Source organism: Gavialis gangeticus, unplaced genomic scaffold (genome assembly GCF_001723915.1).
Source record: "Gavialis gangeticus isolate Ggan-Ray unplaced genomic scaffold, GavGan_comp1, whole genome shotgun sequence".
Classification (NCBI taxonomy): Eukaryota; Metazoa; Chordata; order Crocodylia; family Gavialidae; genus Gavialis; species Gavialis gangeticus.
Window position 1 is genome coordinate 22,072,745 of NW_017728992.1, and position 11,398 is coordinate 22,084,142.

The following is an 11,398-nucleotide window of genomic DNA, read 5'->3' on the forward strand; positions in this document are numbered from 1 at the left end:
CTCCTATCCCTTGCTGTGTCCCTCTAATAAATTTGTAAAGTCAAGCACTTCCACCCTACTAGTTATCTTACCCACCCTATGCCTAATTTGTGTTTCTCATACTAAGGTTTCATCATAACTTACAACTGGGCATGCAAATGTATTGCTGCTGTTCAGTCGACAGAAGTTTATTTTCATATGCTGCTTTATGTAGAGAGGAGGTAAGCATTGTTGCTGATCCATCTGAGTGAGCTTAATAGCTTTTGTATTTTATGCTATGTGTAGGTGCTTGTGAGCATCAAGAAAATGAGGGAGCCTTCACATGATGATGGAACCTCTTAAATTAGGGCTGCTGTATATCTGGACTAGGTTTGATGAGCTTGCTTGTGCACAGGGTATTTGGGAGTCTGAAGTAATACAGCTTATTCAGGGAGTATAAGCATGTTGGAAGAAACCAGATGGATCCTCATATGGGGCTGAGCAACTGACAGGATTTATTTAAACATTTGAAGATTATTTTTAAACATGGCAGGGGTTTAAGAGGAGGTTGATGTTTGGTACTGAGATGAAAAACCAAATCATTGTGAACTGTGTTTTTGTAAGAGGGCTAAGCGACTATTACAGAAAATTAAAAGGATTTTTTTTGGACTATGGAATGTAAAGATAAGAGTGAAGTCCCAACCCCCTCTTCTGTCACCATCACTGACAGCATGTTAGAACAATATAGCACTAAGAAAGATACTGAATAACCTCTTATTGAAGGACCATCCTACACCATCTAATTATTGCTTTCTGTTGCAAGAATTTTCTAAGTAAAGGAAATCTTTATTTTGGCAAATGCTACAAATTCAGGTAGTCTGTAACCCATGTGGGTTTCTGCTCACTTAATACTGTAATATCATGGGGATGTAACTTGTAGCAAGAACTGGGCCATCAGTAAGTAACAGAGGAGTTCTGTCTTCCATGTTGTGAGATGATCAGTACTCAATAATAGTGTCTCCTCTGCAATAGGTTTACCTTTCCAAGGTATGGGAACTATGTGGAGTGTTTCCTAATCCGTTTTTTCAATCTTTTTGGAATGGTGGTTGAGATCCTTCATCACTTTCTTTCAGTGAATCTTCATATTCATTCTGTATGCCCTACAAAGGGGATATTGCTTGCCATTTGTGCCAGGAAGGATAAATTATTGAGCCCTTATGGGACTTGTATTTTCTCCTGGCTGCTTTTTCCTATTAATAGTTACCTTACTGGCTGGGCATGTGAACATTTGTTTTTCCTGGCTTCTTGTGCCTGACATGCTCTATTCCTAGTTATCTTTTCATTAATATTCCTGATTGCTGTCCTAGATTCAGTGCTCTGCCATTGCCCACTTCCATTGTGCCAGGGGCTTTGCTGGTTCTGAATATCAAGTTGTAGGGAAACAGATTTCTCCCAGCCCATACAAAATGCATCTGAATTTTGTCCAGGAACAAGTTTTTTGTGCTTAGCCTCCACTACCTTCCTGCAGAAGCCTCAGATAAAATCTGCTGCCAGTACAATAGCACTAGAAACATTGGTCACTGCCATGAAAGTCAGTTCAGTATGCAGAGAGTCTTGAGTTCAGCAGGACTGGATTTCTTTTGTCTGTAGCGTATGATGACTAACAGTTACTAACTTATCTCCTGCAGTACAGTTCTTTCCCCTCAGCTGTCTGTGTTTTTATTGTCTCAGACTTCTTTCAGAATCTAAATCAAACAGGAGTTCTAGCTGTTCAGCTTTACAGGCACATAGTAACTAGTGTCTGGGCAGCAGGGCTGTGCAAAACGGCAACCTTTCGTTTTGATTTAAGATTCGCCATTTCGAAGGGACACTGTTTTGTTTTGATGTTTCAGAGCACTGTTTTGTTCATTTTGCCAAAACTGTTTCACTGTTTCAACGCGTTTCGGCGTTTCACCCGTAGACTGTAATGGGGAATCACGAAAATACCTATAACTTTGTCATTTCTTGCCTCATTTGGATGGAAACAGCAGGGATGGCAGCCCCTTCTGAGGCCACGAAGCCTGTGAAGTTTCAAGGAGGTAGGTGCAGGGGTTTCTGGGAAACAGCATCTCAAACTGTTCAGAGCAAAATTCGTGTCACTGATGAGTGTGAAGGCACAGTGGGATGAAAACAGCAGGCATGCTAGCCCCTTCTGAGGCCACGAAGCTTGCCAAGTGGAGGAGGAGACTCAGTGGTGTGCTGGCATGGGACAGTGGATCCCCCTCTTCCATGTCCCCCCTCCTGTGCCCTTCTGCCTCCTGGACTCTGTTCACCAGGACCTTCGTCCAGTGATCCAGGGTTTTGCTGCTGCATATGCTCACCTTCACCCTTGGGTCATACATAGCTGCCAGCATGTGGATTGTACTGGACTGCAACAGATTTAGTTGTTTCTTGATGCCCTCCTTTAGCCACTTCACCAGTGCCTGCACCTCTGGTGACAGCAGCTTGCCCCAGCCAGGAACATTTATCCCCTGGAACTTGTGCATTTCATTTTCAAGTTCGCTCATTACAGGGATCACCTGGCTCAGGAGGACATCACCACTGCTGAGGGTCTTGATGGCCTCAAGGAAGGGCTTGAGGACCACCAAGATCTTGGAGATGGTATTCCACTCAGCTTTAAGTGGGCCACTGATCCCAATCTCCCCATGCAAGGCTACCTCATGGATGGCCTTCTGCTGCTTAACCAGCCTTTCAAGCATCAGGTATGTGGAGTTCAACCAAGTCTCCACTTTCTGCATGATTTTGTGCTGCAGGATGCTCAGCTCTGCCTGTTTGTCCCACACCATCTTGCCCCCCTTGATGTTGCATTTCAAAATCAGGTAGCTGGTTGTGATGGCACTGTCACCAGCAGCCCTGTCCCCCTCCAAGGCATCCCTCACTATAAGGTGCAGGTTGCGTGCCACACAGCAAATGCCAACAAAGTTGGCATCATGGGCGGCCTTGGCCGTATTAACCCCATTGTTGGTAACCATGAGCCCGCAGGTGAGCTTGCCATGTACCAATAAGCCAACCCTGCACTATGTGGTTCATGGTCCCCATGATCTCTGTTGCCATGTGGGACTTCTCAATCACCTTGGCTTGAAGGAGAGCTCACCAAAAGCCTGACTGGTCACACCAGTGTCCTGTGAGGGAGAGGTAGGTGTGATCTCCCCCCTACCTGCTCCAGAAGTCCAAGATGAAGTGTAAGGCCACCTGCAGACCTGCCTTGAGCAGCTCCTCCCTCAAGTACTCCTTTGTATGATGGGGTCACAAGCACCATGAGCCACCTAAACTCTGGCCACTCAACAAAGAAGAGCTTGCCATCCAGAGCAAGCATCTCCCCAAACTCGCTCACCTGTGAATGTGCCGCCCTGTGTGCCTGCATTTCCCCCACTGTTCCAGGGGGCCTGCCTCTGCTTCATGGGGACAGGGGCTTTTTGAGTGAGAGGGGGACTTATTTATGGGCAAGCTCCCACTGGTGCCAGGCTGAAGAGGAGCAAGGGAAAGGGGGTGGTGCCTGTGGAGATGCATCAGCATCCCCATGGTGCTCATGAGTTTCGCTGCTTTGCCCCTGCTGGTTTTGGCTCAGTAGTGCAGGCAGGTAGCATATGTGGGATCATCTGCCAGCTCAGAATGATCCCAGACCACACTACCCCCTTGCTTGTGGGGTGCGGGAGCATGTGCATGTGTGGATGCTGCCTTTTCCCCCTCCTCAGCAGGCACAGGCACAGCAACAGGAGGGGCAAACTCAGCTCAGCCATTTGCCTCCACAACCTCTACTTCAGCCTCCTCCAAAGTGCCTTCCGGGGAAGGAGACCTGGCTCTAGGGGAAACTTGAGGGGTGTGGAGCATAAACCCATCTGATTCCACCTCTTTCCCCAGCATTTCCCTGGCTATGGCACTCAGATCCAGCTCCAGCTCTTCCTCTGGCTGGGAATTTAAATTGGGGTGGAGGAGACTGTAATGCTGTTCTGCTTGTTGTCATGGTTGTGGTGCTTGGGGTGGTTGTTATTATGTCAAGTGTTACTGGAGGGGATGCAGACACTGCTCCCATCTCCTTGGTGCCACTTGCAGCAGAAGTGGCATGGCTGCTAGTTGTTGGAAAGAGGCTGCATCTAAGTTTTGGGCGGGGGCAGGGGGACTTGGAGCTCTTGCTCTGCCCCCTCTTCTGGCCCAGCCAGAAGAGTGGCCACCTACCTTTCCAGCACACTTCATGTTTGGTGTGCTGGAAAATCTGTGCGTGTTTCTGTAATGTAATGTATGTATTTATGTAATAGATAAATATATGTTCTGTAATACATACAGAGTGGCTCCAAAAATTGGGCCACTCTAGGCAAAGAATCAAAAGAGTAAGTTAAAGTTTGCATGGAAACCGCTACAAATACTCAAAAATAGCAAAACGGTTGGACTCCCTTAAAAATCACGCCACATGCTGGCTAGGGTCCCTGCTGAATCAACAGGCAATATCAACAAGTAGCTGGTAATGTCCCCCTGTTGTTTTCTTAATTTTGTGATAAACGCTGTTATCAATTCCCTGCTGGGCTAATGGCAGCGTCCTGCAGGACCCTGGCCATGCCCCCCTCAGCTCCATGCTGTGAAAAGAAGGGCGGGCTGCTCTAATGCCCCCCAGCTTCTAGCCTGAACCACTGCAGGCATGTGCCTGCATTTCTGGGATGTCTGTTTGGTTACAGAACTGGTTTAGCCTAGCCAGGTTAGACTAACCTGCAAAGATTGAATCAATTCAGGCTTTTTGAATGTCTGTCCCTAGCCTAAAAGACTAGGTTAGCTCTGCTGTTTCTGCCCCTACACAACACCCAAATTCATATGTGATCCTCGTAGCCTTAAAAGAACTATTGTGCTGTAAACAGCCCTTGAACTTGAAGATGTTCAAGTTCAGAAAGTATTCTTTTATCCTTACTCACATAGGAGCAATAGGGTGGAGACAGATGATTAGATAGAGTATAACTGAGAAGACTGAGACACCTAAAGTTTTTTCTTAAAGGCTACATTTAAAGTACTACTGTGTGCATATGTGTTAAATGCCACTGTATAACTTCTAGGCTTTTTTTTTTTAGGCTTTTTAATGTTTTACAGAATATTTCTCTGGGCCTTGTCAGTTGAAGAAACTTACAGCATTAACCATAACAGTGCACAGCCAAATGTCCCTTGCAGGCATGCCATCTGTACTGTTTCCTGATGGAATTAATTCCATTCCAATTAGGTAAATAGATACTGCCTGCTGTATATCAGAATGACTCCACTTGCGTCATTATCAAGATGTCCATTTTTATGAAGCATCCAGTTAGAAATGTTACAATATGTTGAGATTTCCCCAGAAATCTGGCACACATTTTGAGAAGTGATGCTAAGCAAAAACTTTGTTGGTGTCCATGGAAAAAAGTGTGGACAAGTTGTACAGTTATTCAGGCAGTGAGGGAGATTGAGGAGGTGGAAGAGTAGCTGGCAATGTGCTTCTGTGGTAGAGTGCTCTGTCTTTGTACTGATGCTACTTCCTTTCTTAGGGTTAGGCTGTAATATAATGCAAATTACTCCCAAGCTTAGCTGTTTATAAAGTTTTCCTCTGAAATTCCTGGTCTGAAGAGGTGCTCTTTGCTTGTGGCTGCAAACCTAAGATGTTGGTGTTTTTTGTGTATGCTATATTTTGAATAGCTAGATTCAATCACGGGTAAAGTTTTGTTGCAATATCCTGACTCATGTTTGCTCATCAGTCTAATTCTTTTGAATTCAGGCCATGTTTTGAAGCAGCTTTTCCTGAAGCAACTTTGTATCATGTAAACATAATGTTTATTTTCTGCTCTTCCACTACTGAATTTGCCCACAGACTTTGTAAGAAACAATGGAATTGTTGGGACTGCTTTTGGAAATAGGATATCTATGAAATATGAAGTTGAATCTAGACAAGATAGAGGTGGCAATGGTCTTGGCAGACCATCATGACTTACGGACTGACTTACGCCATCATTGATGGTGTTCCTTTTGTCACTCAAGATCACCAGCCTTTGGGTGCTTTTGGATCCTTTGCTGTACTTTGATTCTGTGGTGGTTGTGGTGGTGGCAACTAGTAGTCCCTCTCTCCAACTCTCGCCTAGTGAGAAGGTCTTGGTCCTTACTTTCAGGTTTGGATCCGGCCATCGTTATCCTTTTTTTTTTTTTTTTACCTTGAAGTTGAATTATTGCAAGGCAGTCTACTTGGGTCTGTCTTTAAAGGGCCATCTGGAAGCTGCAGCTGGTATAGAATGAGTCATCCTGCCTTCTGATTGGAGGGAGTTTCATAGATTCATAGATTCATAGATTCATAGATTAAGGGTCGGAAGGGACCTAGTAGATCTTCTAGCCCGACCCCCCGCCAGGGCGGGAGAACAACAAAAACCCCAGTTGCCAGGAGCACATTAATCAAATGCTCCAGAATCTGCATTGCCTTCAAGCAGCTTTCAGGGTATATTCAAGGTGCTGGTTTAGACCTATGAAGTTCTATGTGCTTAGAGCCCTACATCCGAGCATGAGGTTTGACATTTTCTGGAAGAGCTGAGACGCCTTCTTATTTGGGCAGGCATCTAACAAGCTAGGCTAGAGTATTGCCGAGTAACAAAGAGTGTTCATTTTATATTCTGTTCCATTTGCTTGTATATGTTGCTTGTGCCTTTTTCCGTAACCACCCTGAGCAGGCAGGGTTAAGTATTGGGGTTTTGTTTGGGGCATTATTTTATTAGTTACTATTTTATTTGACCTTTTTTATAATTAATCTCATTTTTATTATTAGCTGTCCTCTTTCTGGAAGTTGGCAACATTATTAGCCATAGTCTTTCTGGAAGTTGGCAACATATAAGTGAAATAAATAAACGAAAAAGAAATAATATACATTCCATTTAACACTTAATATTGATTGATGTGCAAGTTTTAGGTGCGCAATAACTCCATCCAATTTCCCCACACGAAACAACTTGCATTTCACCAGATCCCCTTTCAGTCTCTAGGTAGAATCTGGCCCAAGCTAAGCCTGCCCTCAAAAAAATCAGGACAAGAAATGTGCCCCTTAGCCCCTTCTTAAATTTGGTCTGGCATTCTTATTTAACCCATCTCCTGCAAGTCTGCCAGCTCTTGAAATGAAGCAGTGTAGGGGTCATCGCACTCAATCCTAATGTGAACAGAGGACTGAGAAATGAGATGTAAAAAATGCAAAGCAACTAACAAAAGAAAAAGTTGATTTTTGCTTACAAAAATTGAGCCACTCTAGGCAAAGAATCAAAAGAGTAAGTTAAAGTTTGCATGAAAACCACCACAAATACTCAAAAATAGCAAAGCAGTTAGACTCCCTTAAAAATCATTCACACAAACCATTTGCAACCAAGTAGTGCATGACAGAATTTTTTCAAAGATTTGATAATTCATCCTTTGACTTGGATGAAATCACTTGGAATTCAAGTGTAACTAAAGTAATTCTGCTATCACTTCCCCCTTCAGAGATGCATCAAAATTTCTCCCTTAGTTGGCGCATAGGGATCTGAGTGGGAATATGGGGGCTGGGAGAGCAAGTGGGGGTGGTGCATGTGGGCCCTGCAGGGGGGATAGTAGCGCCTGCAGGGGCTGTGGCCCCTGTGGGGGGACAGCAAAACATAGGTATTTAGAATTTGCTTTATTATGATGATAGGCTGGTAGGCTTCCAAATTGCTTTAACACTGTAGATATATCAATAAAACATTGCCCAACTGATCGCGCTCTAGATAGATGGTGGTCTTTTGTTTTAATTGTGGAGGAACATGGATTTTGGGGTATTTTACAGTGTGACTTTGGAATTTTTTTATCAGGGATTTTTCAGTTCTCAAATAGGGAACACCAGAATTCCTGTCATGGAGCCTAGTGACAGGACCCTGCCTGCTCACAGCTGGCACCTTGGATCCAACTGGAGGTGGCTAGCTGACCTCCTGGCCAGTTGGGGCCAGGAGGACATGCTTTGACAGTTCAAAGCAGGCCACCACACCCAGAACATCTTCCAGGCGATAGCTATCCAGATGGCCGGGTAGGGGGCACACATGGCAGTAGTGCCGTACAAAGGTCAACTTTGCAGCCAGAGCCCACTGGCAGCTGGCCCAGAGGGGCAGATGCCTCTACTGCCTATGCAGTCCCCATCCAGGTCTGGCAGGTGTGCAGCAGGTCACAGCCAGGCAGTAGCCCCCACTGCCAGACTGCTGCAGTGGGTAGAGGGTGCAGGGAACTCTCATGGCTGCTTCAGCAGTCCAGCTGGCACAAGGGGTAGTGTCCCCAGGTACCAATTGGCTGGGCCCCAGAAGCTCCTGAGAGCGAGTAGCCCTGAGTTGCTTGACAGGGCAGCTTTTTATATTGCTGGAGCCAGTACAGGTGCTGGCCCCAGGCTCTAGTTCCCCCTGGCCACAGATCTAGGAGGAGCCAGGCAGGGTTATTTTGCCCCAAGTGGCGCAATTTGCCCCACACCAAAGTGCATGTCTGGGCATGTGCACTGAGGCAAAAAGCCCCGGCTCAAATTTGCACCGCTTCTATTTGAGCTGCTGCAAGCACACGTCTGCATGTGTGGACGTGCCCTTAGGATTTAAAGTTTATTTAGAATATTCTAAGTGTTACGTCTGTCTACATCCTTAGGGTTTCACATTCATTAGGCACTGAACAAACAGATTAATCTATTTGGTTTTATGTTTGTCCATAAATTACACAGTAACGCATCTCTTTTTTTAGAAGGACCATAGGCATTTCAGATTAGAAATAATTATTCATTATGATGAACTTAAATGCTTAAATGTATCATGTCTTGGTCCTTAGTCTCTTCTTGTGGCAATGTGGAAATATCTCTTACAAGTGTACTTTCCGTAGTCTCAAATTAAGGAAGAAAATGGAGCTTTTTTCATGAGAAACTGCTTTTTTTTTAAAATTAATTGTTTTAGTACAATGTTTTGGTTAACTGTCCTGTCTATTTAATCAGGATAATATTCATCTAAAGAAAAAGGGGCGCACATTGTTTCATAAACTAAAAAGAACTGTATTAAAAACTTGTAAAACAAACAACAGATATGTACCCTGCTTACAAACTCATTGCTGCCTATCATTTTCCAACTAAAGATTGCAACCTTTAATTCACCTGATTCTCTTTTCAGATATCTTGAATGAACTCTTTCAGAGAGAGAACCGTGTACTACATTACTGGACCATGCGGAAAAGGCGACTTGACCAGTGTCAGCAGTATGTGGTCTTTGAAAGAAGTGCCAAACAGGTCAGGATTTTCTCTAAGAACATACTAGAATATTTTTTTTTTGACTCATATTTCTTAAAAGTCATTTGGACATAAAGACTGACCGTCACAGGAACAAATAACTTAACACATGTAGTTACCAGGCCCTTAACAGTCAAGGTATAAGGTATATCAAGGTATATCACTGCTTAGCCCTTATTCTTCTTTCAGTATAGTAGCATTACACTTATACATTTAGTTATAGTTTGAATTACTACATTCCCATCTCTCCTGCCATACTTGTACTGCATTGCCAATAGATTTTTTTTTTTTTTTAACCAGTATGTGTTGGTGAAAAAATTAAACACATTAACTTGTGCCAACATAAATGGATCAAGGGAGTTATCTAACAGGCCAACTGATTGTTTTCACTGGGCATTAGAGGAAGTTTATCAAAATAAAAGATTACTTTTGAATTCTTCTGTAACAGTAAGCAAAGGGTCAGAAGAATCTTGGTGGTTTTGCATATGTTTGGTTTCACTGTTTGTCCTGCATTCCACTTCCTGTATTTGTGTGGATTTATGAGTGCCAAGTTGGAAAAAAAAAAACCCGTTTGATTTAAAAAATGTTTTAGAAAAAGACTACTCTAAAACCGCAGGGGGACTTCAAGGCAGAAATATTAACTGAAACTGTTAACTTTTTTTTAAAGTAAATAGAGGTCAGCCATGCCACTCTGTAAAACAGGAACAGGTAGTTTTTGTTTATCTAGAGCTCAGAAAACTACCTAAAAATGTCCCAAAAATAATCTTATCTTCCTGCAAGTACAACTCTATGTAAGCAAAAAGGCTGCAGACAAGAAGAACCACCTTGCTAACTAATGTACAACAATGACAGTTACAACAAATATTTAAGTAGATGAAAATTAAATGAGTATATGAAAATACTCAGTTTCCTAATCCCTGGACTGCTACACTTTTTTTTCCTCAGCATTATCTAGGCAGACTGGTTTTACTCTGCAAAGCTCGATGTACCAACATGTTTTTGTACAGCTGAATTCAGAGGGAAACAGTGACAGCAGTAATTTGAGTCACGTTAGAGTGAATCATGCATGACTCATGATGTTCAACATGAATCCCTCTTTAAAAAAACTCTTTTATTGGAGAAACAACTTACAAATTCAGCCTTGCTTGACTTTATATAACAATCATTATGATGGAGACCTGGCATATCAGAGAGCCTGTCAGCACTTTCTTTGTGAACCATGTTTTTCCAAGCAGCTGACAACTCAGTTACTTCAAATCGAATTGGCAATGCACACTGACAACCTGATTAGGAAAATATTTTGAAATTAATTTTGATTTGATTTGGGCAGGAATAAGGTACAGCAGGGTTTTGTGGACCTGTTTCTGCACTCCTGTAGAACAAAGGGATTAATTGTTCCTGTAAATGTGTGGATGAACTGGCAGGCATTTAAAATCCAAGAACTTATTTCATTAAAGAGCCAATAACATAACATCCAGTTTTCCCCCAGGTTTTCCACATGTACTTCTGCATCTCCATAATGAAGTCTTCAGTGGTTATGTTTGGCTGTTGAATCCAGAAGGGTAGAAAGTAAAATACCTGAATCATAAGAAAGTGACCTAGGTCTTGTCTGGAAATATGGGGGGAAGCTAAACTTAAGAAACACTGCAGCCAGAAGCAACATGACTTGATTATAGCCTGGTTATATAGTTGTAAAGGAAAGGCAGAGTGAAAGGCAATGCCCTAATTTACCAGCCTGTGGTTGGAGAATGAGGAAGAGCTGAGGAAGATGAAAAAGTTCAGGTTTGGCCTTGGTGGCTTCAAATTGTTGGCTGGACTTCTAAAGCAGAAAAACACCTCTCATGAGAAAATCACTGCATTCTTTAAAGTGCCAGCTTCTGGGGAAAAGCTCTTCATGCATGTCATGATCACAGTAAGAAATAACATGGGGAACTGTGAAAGGAAAGGTATGCTGGTGATGAGCACAGAGCTGTATGGTTATGTGCTTTCCATCAAGTTGAATGAAGAAAGCAGGGTGGTACAATCCAGTATGTCTACTGTTTGGTGCATAAGGTAATAGTATAAGGTTGTGGGAAGAAGAAGCATAGTAGAAGGAAGAAGAGAGTATCCAGATTAAGGTGTGCAACGTCACCCCCCCCCCCCCATCCCTTTTTTAAATTTTGT

At 43.2% G+C, this 11,398-nt stretch overlaps 1 protein-coding gene across 4 annotated transcripts in view; it reads left to right on the forward strand.

The window, feature by feature from the left end:
* The window catches only part of TRIO (trio Rho guanine nucleotide exchange factor), a 589,244-nt gene that overhangs the window by 381,192 nt on the left and 196,654 nt on the right, over nucleotides 1–11,398 (forward strand). For all 4 annotated transcript variants that reach the window (XM_019521265.1, XM_019521285.1, XM_019521275.1 and 1 more), the window contains exon 20: nucleotides 9,120–9,235. In XM_019521265.1, the coding sequence (XP_019376810.1) occupies nucleotides 9,120–9,235 (116 nt within the window). The remainder of the gene's footprint in view (nucleotides 1–9,119; nucleotides 9,236–11,398) is intronic.